Source organism: Crocodylus siamensis, chromosome 2, assembly GCF_052110815.1.
Source record: "Crocodylus siamensis isolate JL-2025a chromosome 2, ASM5211081v1, whole genome shotgun sequence".
NCBI classification, from domain to species: domain Eukaryota; kingdom Metazoa; phylum Chordata; order Crocodylia; family Crocodylidae; genus Crocodylus; species Crocodylus siamensis.
The window spans coordinates 144,995,590-145,011,970 of record NC_143396.1 but is presented as its reverse complement, the minus strand read 5'-3'; the positions used below and the strand labels follow the sequence as shown (position 1 = coordinate 145,011,970).

At 40.7% G+C, this 16,381-nt stretch overlaps 1 protein-coding gene across 3 annotated transcripts in view; it reads right to left on the bottom strand.

Moving 5' to 3' along the window:
- The window catches only part of AFF1 (ALF transcription elongation factor 1), a 204,397-nt gene that overhangs the window by 50,123 nt on the left and 137,893 nt on the right, over positions 1-16,381 (bottom strand). For all 3 annotated transcript variants that reach the window (XM_090037027.1, XM_090037026.1, XM_090037028.1), the window contains one exon: positions 1,296-1,340. In XM_090037027.1, the coding sequence (XP_089893153.1) occupies positions 1,296-1,340 (45 nt within the window). The remainder of the gene's footprint in view (positions 1-1,295; positions 1,341-16,381) is intronic.

Sequence of the window (16,381 nt, the reverse complement as noted above, 5' to 3'; positions counted from 1 at the left end):
CTCATGTAGGAACGAAATCAAATGCGAGACTGATTATAAACATATCACATGGATTACAGAAACTGACAGGTGAATTGTGAGTGAAAAAGGTTCTGCACTGTGTCAAATGCACAGTGGTGTTAAAGTCTTTATTACGTCATAGTCTTCAATCCTTTTTTTTCTAATTAGAGCAACATTGGGGAAAAGGTGAAATGTCGCCATTTTTCCAACCAAATAGCATTTCAAGAAGAACATTAGGAAGTTAAATATGTAAATCAAAAGATTTACCATGAAATATATCTACATTGCTATATTTGGCTCTACAAACATCCATTAAAACAATCTAGAGAGATTTCTATGCAAGAACCGTGAGCAGAGGATTTTACAGATCTAGTTATCATCTTTATGTAACTCTTATCACAGTTAACAATGTTAATGATGATAATGTGATCAAACATTTCCCTTGTATTCTCTCTTTCCTCCCATCATTTCTCTCATTCACTAATTGTGACTTGTTGCAAAAACAAATTACAAGCTCCCTGAAGCACTGTACTGTTATCATGGCTTTTTACCTATTTCTGCACTGCCTAGCATACTAGGATCCTGAGCAAGCAAAAGATTTCTTTCTTTCTGGGAGTACAATATTAATACTGATCCTATTTTAAAAGCTAGACTGTTAATTTTATCAGTGAAGTACTCCCAGGTGTACCATTCCTGCCATGGTACTATATTGCGTAGACAAAGTATTTAGAGGACATGAGTTCCTTGTAAGATTACTTTCTGAGAGCAATCAAAGCATCAGCAGCATTTTGAATCTTGCTTCAGGCAACACTGAGGGAAGCAGATTGTGGAAACATAGACCTATACTATACATAAACCTATACTAATCACACACACATTTTTGCTCCCCAGGCTGGTAAGGATAGGGGTAGTGAAGATGGCATAGTGAGTTCAGTGTCTTTGGAGGAAAAAAGGGTTCACATTCAAAAACAACAATCCCAGAACTAAGGGACAGAATTGTTTGGTTCTGTAGTATTTAGTGTATAATCAGAGCTATTGCATTTAGAGTCTGACTCGAATATTTACTCAAGAAAAGATGGCTATTTTTTTAGTTTTATTCGTGTACTCTGATGGATGCCCAAAGTTGACATTTCTGACACGCAATATGTACTGATCTAACAGAAGCACACTATAATTTCTCCCCATATTAATTTAATCAAATCTGGGGGATGGAGGAAATGGGGCATGCAAGCGAACATTACAAGGGTTTCACTATATGACTTTAAACAACTGAACTGTGACAGCTATACCCTTACCTTCAAGATTTCCTCAACACAATGGACATCATTGGGGAAGGTTTGCTAAAATGTAAAAAAAAGAAAGATAGTGTGAATTTTCAATCAGTTTTTGTGAACTCTTGGCCTGAAATCCAAGTAGATGAGCAAAGGCTGATCTGATATTTCTAGAAAACATACTGAGTAAATAAAATAACACAAGTTAAACTACGGAAGTTCCCCAAAATCACAAGAAAAAGAGGTTGTAAAAATCACTCTCACCATTAACAAAGTTTGTGCTTTCAGCTCTTGACTGGAGAAAACAGGAAGGAAGGAAAGGGGGAGGAAAAACAGATGAAGTTTATATCCCTCAACAGCAACCACTGTTGAATGGTTGGAGAGCTCTATCACAGGAAAAAGGGAACTCAGCTTAGCTTGGAGCACAGAATTGCCATGACACTGGTACAAACAGGGAAAGGGAAGGACACACCCCGATGCAGTTACAGCTATTCATTTAGCTCCCTCTCATGTCTTGACTTCTGTCTGTTAACCTCACCTTTTTCCAAGAGTGCGAGAGCGAGCATGTTGAACAAACCCACTTCTTTGACCAGAGTGACCCTCTTCCACCAATTTCAGAACTTGCTTTACCACTTCTGTTGACCTAAAAGTATCCCCCCAACATGCAGTATCAGAAAAGCCCCAAACCCACACAACATTCAGAAAGAGAGGCAAGACTGAGTAAATGCAGAGACAAACTACATTACCAGTGCCTAGAGTCACAGCTTGAGAACTGAAGCTTTCATCACAAAGTTTCTAATCCCCATAGTTGTGAAGAAAGGCTTGAAAAAATTATTTAATTATAACTAGTACCATAACAACTCCCTAAATTTGTAGGCAGCCTGAAACAACAGCAGTTCTAGATGGCCAGGGTGAGGGAGAATTGTTACCCTACATCACTGCAGACCATGTAAAGGAATGCCTTGAGAGGCTGGATACCTTCAGGTCAGCTGGCCCAGACAGTTTACACCCCAGGGTACTTAAAGGGCTGGCAGGCATCATAGCTCAGCCCTGGCCTGGATCTTAAAGAACTTGTGGTGCTCACGTGAAGTTCCTGAAGACTGAAAGAAGGCTAATGTAGTGCCTATCTTCAAGAAAATGAGTAAAGTAGATCTAGAGAACTACAGGCCTATCCGCCTGATCTCTATCCTGGGGAAAATCTAGGAAAAAGTTATCAAAGAGACCATGCTTGACAAACTGGTTGATAAAAACATCTTGAGGGACAGCCAGCATGGGTTTGTTGTGGGTAGGTCTTACCTGACCAATTTCATTTCCTTCTATGACCAGGTGACATATCACCTGGACAAGGGAGAAGAGATAGATATCATATATCTTGACTTCAAAAAAAGCTTTTGTTCTGGTGTCCCATGATCTCTTAATGGAAAAATTAGCTAACTATGGCTTCGGCTACATCAGAGTTTGATGGCTGGACCAGAGAGTAGTAATAGACGGAAGTAAATCATTGTGTTGTGGCATGACCAGCAGGGTCCCCCAAGGCTACATCCTTGAGTCTATACTCTTTAACATCTTTATTAACAATGTAGACATTGGTATCAGAAGTGGACTGGCCAAGTTTGCCAATGACACCAAACTTTGGGGTAAAGTGTCCATACCTGAGGATAGACTGGTGATCCAGGCCAACCTCAGGCTCAGTAAATGGGCAGATGAAAACCTGATGGTGTTCAACACCAAAAAATGCAAGGTACTCCACCTTGGGGAAAAAAACCCCGCAGCACACTTACAGGGTTGGCAGTGCTACGCTTGCTAGCACCATGGCTGAAAGGGACTTAGAGATCATGACTGACTGCAAGCTGAATATGAGCCACCAATGCAATGTTGCAGCTGGTAAAGCGAGCATCCATAGATGCCTCTCAAGCAAATCCCAGGATGTCATCCTCCCACTGTACTCGGCCTTGGTGAGGCTGCAGCCGGAGTACTGCATCCAATTCTGGGCTCCACAATTTAAAAAAGATGTGGAAAAATTTGAGAGTCCAGAGGAGAGCCACACATGATCAGAGGGTAGGAGAACAGGTCCTATGATAAGATACTGAGAGACATGGAACTCTTCAGCCTGGAAAAGCCCAGGCTCAGGGGGGGATCTGGTGGCTGGCTATACATATATAAGGGGTGTACATCAGGATCTCAGGGAACACCAGTTCACCAGAGTGCCCCAAGGAATGACCAGGTCAAACAGTCACAAACTCCTCCAAGACAGCTTTAGGCAGGACATAAGGAAAAACATCTTTGCTGTCCAAGCCCCCAAGGCCTGGAAGAGACTGCTTCCAGAGGTGGTGCAAGCACCTACTCTCGAGTCTTTTAAGAAACATTTGGACATCTATCTTGCTGGGATATCTATTAATGAGCAACTGCTCCACGAACCTCAGCAGGCTGTTCCCTCCAAGATCTCTTCCCCCATCAACATCACTCCAGCAGAGGAGCCTGTCTGAACCAGGAAACAAGTAGTCCTGAGCACTCCCAATTAGATTTACTCCAGGTTCTGAAGCAGCAAGGGGTGGTAAGGGACTTGTTTAGAAGTGCGGCAGAATCCTACTGCTTTTGGAGGCAGAGGGATCCTTTGTTTTTTCACATACATCCCTGGAAAAAGGTAGACACTTCTTCCACTATTACTTTAAGGTTGGAATGGAGCAACAGCAGAAGGATAGGGCCAGTGAGGAACCATCTAGGAACTCTGTCTAGGCACACAGATTGCCCCAAGCCAGCCATAAGTGTATAAATTAAGCTCTGAGGAAGAGTCAAAAGTAGAAGTAACACCAATGTTTCCCAACCACATCTAACAAAACAGCAAATATAATGGCTGGTGTCACACACATTTTAAACATCCTACTGGGATATACAGAGAGCAGAAAACCACCTAGCAGTTTCCAGTAGGATACATCTATCCACAATACTCAATGTTACAAAGCAGCAAATAGCATAAATACAGCCATACAAATAAAAGAAAGCAAATGCCTCCTGCCTGTAGAGCCCATGTTTGTAGAAGGTATAGAACAAACTCAACCAGTTGCCGCATAATGGCATGGTCATGGGTGACAGCAAACAGAGATGCTCAGTGGGAAAGAATTAATAAGAAGCACTCTAATTCTTGCACCAAGAATAGGAAAAGCTGTCTGAGAAATGTTAAGTGACAGGACACAACACTGTTTCCACCTTAAAGCTGGCCAAGGAGGACAAGTCTATGTAATTTATATGCATTTGGGTTTTATTTGCTATTCAAGCTAACTGCTACCCTGAGAGTAACATATCCATTATGCACGGGGACTTTCACCTGATCAATGATATCCTTAAAGTTAGAATTAGAAAATAATTTATTAAGTTCAATTTGTTGACCAGTTACTCTTACCAACACGTAGCAAATTCCATTTTTTCATCCTACACTAGAAAAGCACCAATTAAACAAAAACACCTGGTTGCAAGTGTGCTTATGGAAACAAGATGATATTGGGGGAAGGGGGGAGTTTGTTAAATTAACTCCAACACTGGCTAAGAGAGATCAGATCTGAGCTCTGCTCTCAACTAGAAAGTGCCTTGCTCCGTCCCTTCCATTTTACTAACAAAGAAACCAATTAAGTCCACTCATGGCATCTGACAAAGTAGATTGTTGTCTATAAAAGTCCATGCCTCTCTCAACAAATTAGTCTATAAGTGCCATCCTACCCTGCCTTCTAATAAACAAAGTTGGCAAACAGAGTGTTAACATAGTAAGGTGACAACCCAAGGATTATTTCACCTGTAAGAGAGGTGTGGGTTTTTTGTTGGTTTTTTGGGTTGTTTTTATTTATTTATTTATTTTTACACACGCACACCTACCTACCCACCCACTTACCCACCCTTTACACATGGAAGTGAAAGGGCAAACAAAACCTTCCCCCACCCATTCCTTTTCAAGATCTCTAAAGAGCTGAACTCATTTATTCCTAATCTATACTGAGCTGTCAGTATGGCTGCTGTCACATGATGAAGATTTCACTTTTGTCTAATTCTGATCTTACCTGCTTCAACATAAATCAGAAGCAACTCCCCTGGGTGAAAAACCAAACAAATCAGGCAGCAATTGTAAGCGAGTGTGTGTTCATTCAAGAGAAAGAAAATGCAAAATTCTCGTCCTGTAGTAGAGCTAGTGCACAGAAGGGCTCTTCTCTCTCTCTTTAATTACAGCAAACATTATCTTGTATTCCACCAATCAAACTCACCTCTGGGATTCATGACTAGCAAACTCCCCAGTGAACCTAGAAAGCTGCATCTCACTGCACTGAAATGGAAGCAGATTAACTGGGCAAAGAACTCTTCTGAAATAGTCCTGAATGGCATGCAGTCCTTGAAAGGATTGATTATACATGGGGAAGAAAAAGGTTCCCACACAATGGGTATTAAAGTTCCCTCTACACTAGAGTACTAGAAAATCAAGTCAGTTTTTACTGTCCCAGAACTTAGTGTTTTAAGAGTTTTATTGATGGCAAGAGTGAAGCACAGTTAATATGAGGATGATGCCTGTTTTGGGTATCTTCTACCTCACTGCGAGGGAGGCTTTCTAAGCAATTCTTGATTCAGGTACTGTAGATCCCATAAGGCTTTGAAACTGGTTTAGCTTTGTAAAGAGAACTTCTTTGTAGTTAAATCTTCAGGAAGATTCATTTGATTCCTAAAAGACTTGGTTCAACAACTGCCTGCTGCTGTACTTCTTCATACATTGAAGACATTAGTACAGCAGGACCCATTTTGTCCCATGCAGCCTGATCAGATGAGCAGCAGCCTGCCACCAAAACACATACTCACACCGTTTCTTAAAAGAAACATAACTACTATATTCTATAGCCACAGCACAGTCATTGTAGGGGGATTTTTCTCTGTGTATTTAAGTCTATGTCAGATTTAACTAATAACTACCATACAAGTACAAGCAGTTCCAGAGAAACAGTTAAAAAGAACTAGGTATATGCATCTTCAAACCTGGTTTTACTCTTATACTAGGGAAAAAACAGAATGTGAAATGGCTACAACTGCCTAGAAAATCTATGCCACTACCAAATTCTCTCTTCTCAAGACCACAGGTTTATCTGCTGTCTTAAAGAGTTTTAGGAGAATATTTGTACTCCAATATGCTGCTGTGCTTTGTGATAAGGAAATAAAAATCCTGAAGGCCACGTCACCAACTACAAAAATGTCAAATAGTAAACAAAACTGCCGCCAATGAAGGGCCTAACATCAGGCTCGCAGCAAAATGTTTATTCTACAGGCATCAGTGACTGTCACTGGCAAAAATGGACTTTTACTTCTAAGGGCAAAAAAAAAAAAGGAAAAAAAAGCATTTTTCCCCGAAGACAGAAAACAAGCAAACAGCATAAGCCACAATTCGTACCTTGTATTTAGGAGCCAAGTTCTCCCTTGGTGGGGCAGGTTAGCACAGGGATCTCTGCACCATTTGCATTCCAGAGGATTCCCACCATGGGAGGCCAAACTAGCTGAACATTCAAGCAGAAATGTCTTTATGCCTACTGTGACATACGTCCCAGTCTGGCTGGGACAGTCCCAGACTTCATAGATTCTCCTAGCATCCTGGCTGGTTGGTGAAAATGGAAACAAAAGTCCCTGATTGGTGCCACCCTGCCCAGCCAGGCTCCTCCTGGGACAGGGATCAGCCAGGGCTGAGGTGAATGGAGCGGGGGGGGGGGGGGGGGGGGGGGGCCTCAGGGGCACGGAGGAGGGGGGAAGGCAGCACCCAGGATTTCCTTAAAACTAATACAGTCACCCTATTCATGCCTCTTATTAGCTGATGTAGGGCCTGAAGAGAGGATTAATTTGTTATCCCAAAAAGGGACAGTGGATCTGTTTTGCTAAGTATTTGCTAGTTCTCATGCTCTGTTCAACCAGCAGAGAGAAATTACAACTGCTATTTCAACCCAGAAATTAGAACAGTGCTGTCATGAGTCGGTCCATCTGCCTTAATCCTAGAGATGGCACATGTGCTTGCCTTTTATTTAAGCTCTTACCTTTGCCCATCACTTGTAATATCTGAGTAGCTTTGAATTCACCTCTCCAACTTTCCCACACCCACCCATATAGAACTTGAAAAGCTGGGCTTTGTGCACATGGACTGAATTTTACCTGCAAGGAAGAATGTAAATCTGTGCTTTGTGTCAGCATGCTACCCAATATTAAACCACCACTGCTGCCCAGCAGCAAATCACTTCCTTTGCCAATTCTCTAAAGAACAGTCCTTTCTTCCTTCAGGTCTTTGTGTGACAAGGTATTTAGCAAAATACACAGATTCACTGGAATTTGACAGGCCGCACTGTGAGTGCTTGTGTTATGGCCGCGAACTCCCAACTCTGGGCTTTCAACTGATTGCCTTAGTGCCTGTGCCATCCCAATCCCTCTAAAGAACAGTTGCCCCATGAAGAGTTAACCTCCCTCCCATAACCTTGAAATATAATAAATCATGAAACAAAAAGAAACTCTGCTAAACAATTATGGGTTTAGAGTATTAAATATTATCTGCTGCTTTGTATCCCTGTTAGCAGTTTTACAGCCTTTAGAGAGAGAACATTGTAAGGCACTCTCAAAGGACAACTAGACAACTGCTGCATATATTTTCTGTCTTGTATTGCAATTTGTGCAAGCCCCAGGTGGAATTTCTTCATAAGATGCTGATGTTGAATTTCAGCTAGGAAATGATGCGTACTTCTCTAGATGCCACGTTATCCCACACAAATCTTGTTAATGTTTGATGTCAAAACTGTTTCACGATGGTGGCCCACTGTAGATTAAAAAAACCACAAACACAAATTTCTCCAGACAGACAGACAGACAGACAGACACTGTAGTATATCAGTATTTTTTTTTTAAATTATCAAATGCAAATGTATTTTGCAAAAACAGCCCTTTACATTTCTGCTCAAATAAAGCCCAACTCCCATGAACTTATTTCAAGCTGGCCCATAAATGAAGACAAAAATCCATCCTCCTATCCTCATCACAAAAGCATGACAAGGCCCACATTTATACATGTAAGTGTTTGGTACTTGGGTCCTGTGAAAGATTCAGATTGTTCCTGTTACTGAAAACCCAACTCTGTAGAGATTCAGATACACACAGAGCCTTGAAAGAAACCCAGTCATTATAAAAAAAAAAAAATCAAATTCACAGGTACTTAAAGCCAACAGTAACCTAGTATTACTGATGAATAAACACATATCCACCAAACCTACTGCACACATTCTGCAAGAGTCTCTCTGTCCAAGAGCCTAAGGAAAAAAACATTAAATTTGAGGGACAAGTAAAAAATTTATGTTTGTTTAGTATGCAAAGAGTGGGTAAGAAGATTATATACCAGAGCACGAGTTATGCAAAACTAATTGCAGATTTTCAGGTTACAAATACCCGGTTAAATAAACAAGTAAGTAATTATCATGAGAAACACATGCAGCACTTGAGATTATACAGAATAAATTAAATTGCCAACTATTTGGAGGGAAACAGGATAGTACAGATAAAGAAAAGACAGTGAAACATGTTTACTTAAAGAAGTTTTGAAGACTGCCATCATTGATTTATGAGCCCATCTGAATTACCAAATAAAACTCAGGCAAGCTATTAAAATAGCAAGATTCCAACACATTCTCCAGCTTTTATAGTTTTGTGTTTATAAATCTCCCATTTCACTAACCTGCATGATCAGCTGATACAGGAAGAGTAATACTCTGTTGGGGCATATAATCTCATTTCTAACGACAGACAATACTTATACACCAGAGATGTGCTACGTAAAGTCCAAACAGATGTTAAATACAGTTTACTGAAACTTTATACTTCAATATATCTTAGAGGTTCAATCCATTGAGACCTATGATTCTAAAAGGCCAGAAAACAAGTCCACTCCCACTATTTAGTGGCTCTCTGAACCCACCAGGTTTCTCCTGGTTACCTCAATCCAAAAAAAAATGTCTATACTTGCACTAATGCAAGAATGAATACAGCAATACATTGTATTAATTTTTTTCTGCATAAAATCATGTATGTTAAATCACATGCAAGTTAGGTAAACCCAAAGCTTATGTAATTCTAGGTACTGCAATTTTGAGACGCTTCAGACACTGGCTGGTGTCAGAAGTCAAATCCCAGACTACATAAGAAAGTTCCTGTAGAGCAGTTCTTTTTTTATATATATATATATATATATATATATATAAAAAAATAAAAATAAAATACAACTCACCTAACAATGAAAGAGAACAAAAAGACAGACTGAACAGTTAAGTCCTCTGTTGCAATGTTTCTCGAACTGTGGGTCACAACCCAAAAATGGGTCGTAAGAATATATGAAAGGGTTGAAAACTAACTTTAAAAAGTGGATCAACAAACTTTAAAAACAGATTCTCCTTTAAAGGAGATAAACGTAGGAAACGGTGGGTTTCCTGTTGCAGGCTGGCAGAATTCCAGGCTGCAAGGGGCTGCTCATGGCTGGCGGGGAGTGGGAGAAGCGTGATCAGGCAAGAAGTGCAATGTGCATGTGTGCACACACACATGCACGTGGGAGCCAGGCAGCACGGGCTGGTAAGCAGCTCCAGCAGGTAAGTCTATGGGTCAGGGGAGAGAAGAAGGGGGCACAGGCAATGTGTTGCGGAGTGCCCACAGGTGATGCTGCCCACCACCCCAAATCCACGATGGGGTAGAGCCATGGTCTGAGGGGAGCTGTGGTGGCAAAGCCATGATGCTAGGGCAAAGTCGTGGCCAGTCACACAAGCGGCTGTCAGAGAGAGATGGTAAAAACAGCACAGCCCTCACACCGTCCAGTATTTCTCACGCTGCTGGTGCTGTGACTGGCATAGGGGTTCCAGGGGCAGTAGCACCAACGAGTCTTGCCACCCCACTTTGCACTCCACTAACAGTTCCTACTCATGCTGGTTCAGCCAAGCTGCAGCCCCATGCCCACTGTGTGAGAACAAATCTGAGGGAGCATGTGCCCCACATTCTAAGGGTCTGGGGCCTAGGAGTAGCAGGTTAGGAGTGAGGGGCACCAGCAGGTTGGGTGTGGGTGGGGGAGGGGGAGGGGGAGGTGAGGGGCTGTGGGTTGGAAATGAGGCAACAGCAGGGCCAGGGAGCTGTTTTCTACTTGAAGTACTTACTGGGTCAGGACTGGCCTGGCCATCAATGCTTACAAATGGGTCCTGCTACAAAAAAGCTTAAGAACCACTCTTCTATTTGTAATAATCAGGTGGTGGCCGAGCGCTCCGATATGTTTATTTCTTTACCAAAATTTGAATAGCAAGTTATTACTTCATAGGATCTGGTTTCCCCTGATTAAAGTAAAACAAAATTGCTGCTGATGTGAAGTACTAAGCAATACAGCCCTCATCCTGCAAAGTATTAAAGATCATGAATGGTTAGTCTCACTGAACAGAGAGAAATATAAAAGTCACTCTTAACATTAAGGAAATACTTAAGTGTCCAGTGGCACAGGCAGATCTAGGATTTTGAAAAGGAGAGTGCAGATGGTGTGACACATCACTGTATATAACACAGTGCATTTTTTTCACGTAAAGAAAAATTAGAATCTTTGCTAATGTGGGGCTAACACTATATTAGGGGTTAGCACTATATTATTCAGTTTAAGATAAATGCAAAACCAAATATAACTACTGGAATGTATACTAATTGGCTAGATTATATATAAAGTTTAAGAACTATAACAAACAAGGCAAAAAATAGCCAAAATACTGGTAGTCAAAAGACAATTCTTATTAGCCTTGTAGTTATTATAATTAAATGCACATCTCTTACTCATTCATAAAACAAAGCCTAGCATTCCTGAGCATCCTGACAGTTTCTCCACTACTTCATTGTCAGTCATTTTTACACCTGAGTTAATACTTTCCACACCCAAGTTTAAGGTTTTCAGCTAGGCCTAAAAACAGTCTGCAGAGCTGTGAAATAGAAGACAGAGGTTACCAGGATTGGCTAACAGATGGAAAAATTACAGAAGAAAGGATATTCTACTATTCAAATGATCAAGACCACTAAAAAAGGATAGAGGGTCATTAACACACGTGCAATACTTTTTTATGCAATGGGTAGTTAACTTGTGTAATAAATTGCCACAGGAGGTGGTAGAGGCAGATAACATAACCAGGTTCAAAAGGTGACTAGATAAATTCCTGTATGATAGATTGATTAATGGCTATTGAACAGAATGGCTGGAGATGTTTCCTCTGGCACCTCCAAACCAATAATGATGGATGCCAGGGTGGATATTGAATAGGGAATAGAACATTGGAAAGATATCCAGGTCAGTGCTCTCCCTCTATAGCATCCAACTCTGCCACCGTCAGAGACAGAACACTTAACTGGATGGACCACTGGTCTGGCCCAGTATGGCACTTTTTATGTTCTTATGAGATTAGCAGGAATCAATGGGGTAACAGGCCATGAAGTCAATTAACACTCCACACTGCCTGAATAAAAATGCTTCCGTCTCCCAGGCAGTTAGTTTGAGTGGAGCAAAAATCAAAGGAAGGTGCAACAACACCACTGCTACCCTCCCTCTTCCCTGGATCTGCCTCTATTCAGTAATGTGCAGGATCGGATCCAATATGATTCCAAACATTTCCCACCACATATTTAAAAAAACCCAAACATATATGTGTCAAAGTCAAAATAGGAAGAAAGACCTTTAATGGTGGTATGTTTATTAACCTTTTTCTGACAACAGACTTGAGCAAAGTCAAGTGCCTATGTCTGGCTGAAAGGGGGAGCTCTTCATTTAAAGAAGTGTTATAAAACAAATTCTGCAGACTTACTTCACAGTGGATAATAACTGTGGTAAAGCACACAGAACTGAGTTTCAGTGAAACTGCCTTGTGACTGGATGAACAATATCAAGCACAGCCAGCTAACTAGTGCACACAATGCTATCGGGGCCATAAATAGTATCCTGCAGATGAGAGACTAGCCAGGTTAGTCAGAAGTCAAGTAGAAGGTAGTATAGATTTACACCTTATAAACTAACCAATTAGATATATAATATATTATAAACAATATAGTATATATCTATTTTGTTTAGTTTATTAAAGTGCAAATTTACTTTGCCTTTATATACAGAGATATATAGAGAGATATCTAGCACAAGCTTTCATGAGTAGAAGCTCACTTCACCAGATGCAGATCAGAAGTTCAACTGGCAATCAATAATGCTTCACTAACTCATGCAGGGAGCAACGAACAGGAAAACACAGGTCACCTGGCAGGCAGAGACTTTTCTCTCTTGATGTAACTTATCAGAGCTAATCTGTCCTGGAAGCAGGGACACTGCTCGGCTCTGAGAGCTTGGGATGGGAGGAAGCACTGTTAACATAACAGACGGATCTGTCACGTTATCCAGCAGAGGAAAACGCCAGAGGGCCTGCTTTCTCACATGCACACCCCTCAGCTAAAGCACAGTAACTAGTTGTTAAACTATAACTCCGTGCATCCCAGACCTTGTGACTTTAGGGACCTAATGCTGCTCACTTGAATAAAACAGGCCTGATTTCCAAGAAGTTGTAAAAAATCTTAAACATTACCATCATGCTAACCAAATGTTAAGTTTCTTGCTTAAAACAAAGCATTACAATATTTCACAATAATGGTCTAAAACACTTGTTTAAACCATTAGCTAGAATAGACCGCTGCTGGTCAACATTGCTTTAATTTCTTAATTCTTTTCCTAAAGCAGATGCAGGTAGAAAGCAGAGTAGTGAAGATGGGGGAAGAAGGGCAGGAAGGGAAATGCACAGGTTATCAGGAGACCTAAAATGTAATTTAGAGAGAAAGCTGCAACACTTCATGTGGAAGACATTAAACACTTTTAAAAGTGTAATGGTTGATGTTTGGTAGAAGGCAGGGTAGGGGATGCACCTTGTAGACTGACTAAAGTGTGCGCACCCCTGATCCCTCTTGTCCTCCTCTTCTCAACATGGAATCTAAAAAGACATTTGCTATATATTATAGTAAAAATTGTGCATCTGTACACTGAATTGAAAAATCTCTCCCCTTCACCCAAATCATTAAGTAGCTTCCTTGTGAGGCATTCCATGAACTATACGGTAGTTTTCAGCAGCTGCTGCCAACAAAATTATCCTCCAGACAAAGCCAGTCGTACCTTACTGAATCAGTCAGTCATAGGCTGCCACTGTTGAAGTGAGCGAGCACCAATAGTCAGCAGCTGTAACAGTACACAGATTGTGCAAAGATCACAAAAGGAAGTCTGGAAGCAGATATTAACTGGATAGGATGTCGACTGCCTAAGGTGTTATAGACTTCCCTGTTTATTTCTGTATCAGTAGTTTCCACACCACTGCTTATTTGCATGAGTACTACTGTCACATCCTATCTCCAATTTCCTCTTTGACATTTTCTATGCAACAGACTACTGATTTCTCAGTACTTATCAGAGGCAGAGCTGCATAGTGACTTGAGGAGCTGTAAATTTTTAGGAGAAGAATTTGAAATTTAGTGGAACCACACACACAGAAAACAGTTCAATGGTTTAATAAAATCAAGAACAGCTAGAGACTGATGCAGCAGCCAATGAGTTCCATATCACTGGCCGCACAGCTAATTTGGCTTGATGATTTCTTACATCTGTTGCCACTAAAGAGCTATTAACACAACAGGTCACCTATAAATACTAAAAAGTGTTATAAAAATATCGGACTAATCTACAGATGTTTTCTATTTAATATATAGATTTTAAAATAAATACGGCTTTTTTAAATTAGTTGCCAGGCTCTTACCACTTGAATGTGACAAAGTCCAATTATAAACACAACAGAAATATATTTACATGCAGGCACCATTTAAAAGGCAGAACAAAGGAAAATTAGGTTCCAAACCACCTTTCTGTCCTCAGTTTACCCTTATGTACAGAGCTACTGTAAAAGAGGCCTCAGAACTAAGGGATCTTGTATATCAGAATAACGATTCTGCCCATTTCAAGTCAAACTAAGGACACCAGGCCCATCCTACCTCCTACTGCCCCCTTTATATAATTTTTTTTCTTTTGCACTTTTTTAAAATAAACTAGTCCACTGCTGAATCTGGACATATTTTGGTAAACAATATACACACTAGAACAGGTATTGAAATATTACTTAAATGTGTATCAGATGTTTGAGACTGCTCAAAATTTGAAATTTGAGTTATCCTTGTTAGGTCCAAGAAATATCCATCATTAGTACTAGGCCCCAGTTTAAGAACTTAAACAGATTAGTTGTGAAGTAAAGATGATTAAGTTGTTTGTTTTATTTTATTAACAAAAACAAAGGCAAGTAACATCAAAACGTGAAACACAGGGCACTAAAAGTGGCTTATGCCATCCTGCTTCAGTTGGCTGAAGTTTTTATTTATTTATTAGATTTATATGCTGCCTCTTCCCAAAAAAGGCTAAGGGCAGTCTACAGTTAAAAACAAAATTACTGATGAAAACCGTGATATTAGTTTTTATGATTACATTACGGAGGATGCATGTGAAGGTGAGTATAAAAGGTGTGTGAATTTATTTACAACAACATTATTTATGTAAATGAATACCACTGTTCCGGCAGCTTGTCAAGGTGCACAGCCTTTGAAAGAGGCTTAAATTTTGCTGTAGGAACATGTGTCCTTTGGAAAGATCCATTTTATTTAATTCAATCAATCTCTCTCAGTGCAGCTTTCATTGTACTGGAAATTATTATTATTATTATTTTTTAAATCACAAGTTCAGGAAAAGGGTCTTCCAACTCTACTATCCAAGGATTTATTTTGTGTCTGGAACAGTTTTCTTTAACAATTCTTGAAACAGCATCAAATATATTTCCATGTTATTTTCATACTATGCAAAATTCTATTAGTCAACTACAATCTGCTGAACAGTAAATACATGAAGCACAACTAATAATTAATAAAACTGGCAGACAAACTTATGGGTGTCAGATACCCTTAGATTCATAGTTTGTCTGCTTTTTTCTTTCCCAGTAATCACATTATCTTTTTGGGGTCTTACTATTTGTTTATAATAAGCACTGCCAGCCTTGTGCTGTAGATAAAAAGAAAGCCATGTAAAATGGAATATCAACAGCACTAAAAACTGCCTTCCAAAGTCTTCTGATTAGACAGCCTATTAGCAGTCAGCAAAAGAACTTGAAGCTCTGGAAGTTGACAAGTCTTGAATAAACCAAAAGTTAGGGACTTTCCTTAGTAAGGGAAGGAAGTAAGAATGAGGAATGAAATTTGCCCTAACACTCAAAATTTGCTCTAGAGTTCTAAAGAGAATAGATGTCTAAGCCAGTGCCCTCAGCTTCTCTTCTGCAAGCGTCAGTCCATGGTGCTGCCCAGAACTTGTATCCTATTTCCAAAGACCCTGGGGGAAATAAGTGAGCTTCAAGAAAACAAGAGTGGAGACTTGAGAAACAATTTTCACTGTAGGGTTAATTTAGCTATTTCTTGTGCTAGTGTTCCTCCAAATCCAGGTACCTGCTCACCAGAAAGCTCTGAGCTAGGTTTTTATAAATCTAGGCTAGATAGCCTGGCCAGAGGCGAAGAAATGACCCAGACTCCGCACTTTAACCTGGCCTGGTAACCCACTCTTTGTAATGCAAACACCAAGTTAAACTGACAAGAGGCACTGGTCATCCTACACTGCCCCTGAAATCGGCAACGCCAGTGGCATGTCAGCAGTAGAAGTGCTGGCAGTGGAAGTCCCAGCACTTCTGCCGCTGTCGTGCCACATGCAGAAGTGCTGGTACTTCTGCTGCTGCCGTGCCACTGGCATGCTTGGTGACCAGCTGCTGGGGGACCCTCCCAGCCCAGTCACCAGCTGGCCACTGGGAGACCACCCCCCTGGTCATGCCCTGCTGGTGCCACACCCCAGACTCAGGAGACACCAGGCACTCATTCCTGTGGTAATATTGGAAATATTTTTTTTCCCTCTCCCTACTCCCCTCTGTGTTGGACCTTTGGTATGGGGTCAGTAAAATGCAAAACAAGCAGAGGTTTTAAGATGACATCTCCAAAAGGCTGGCAAAAAAGGGGGGGAG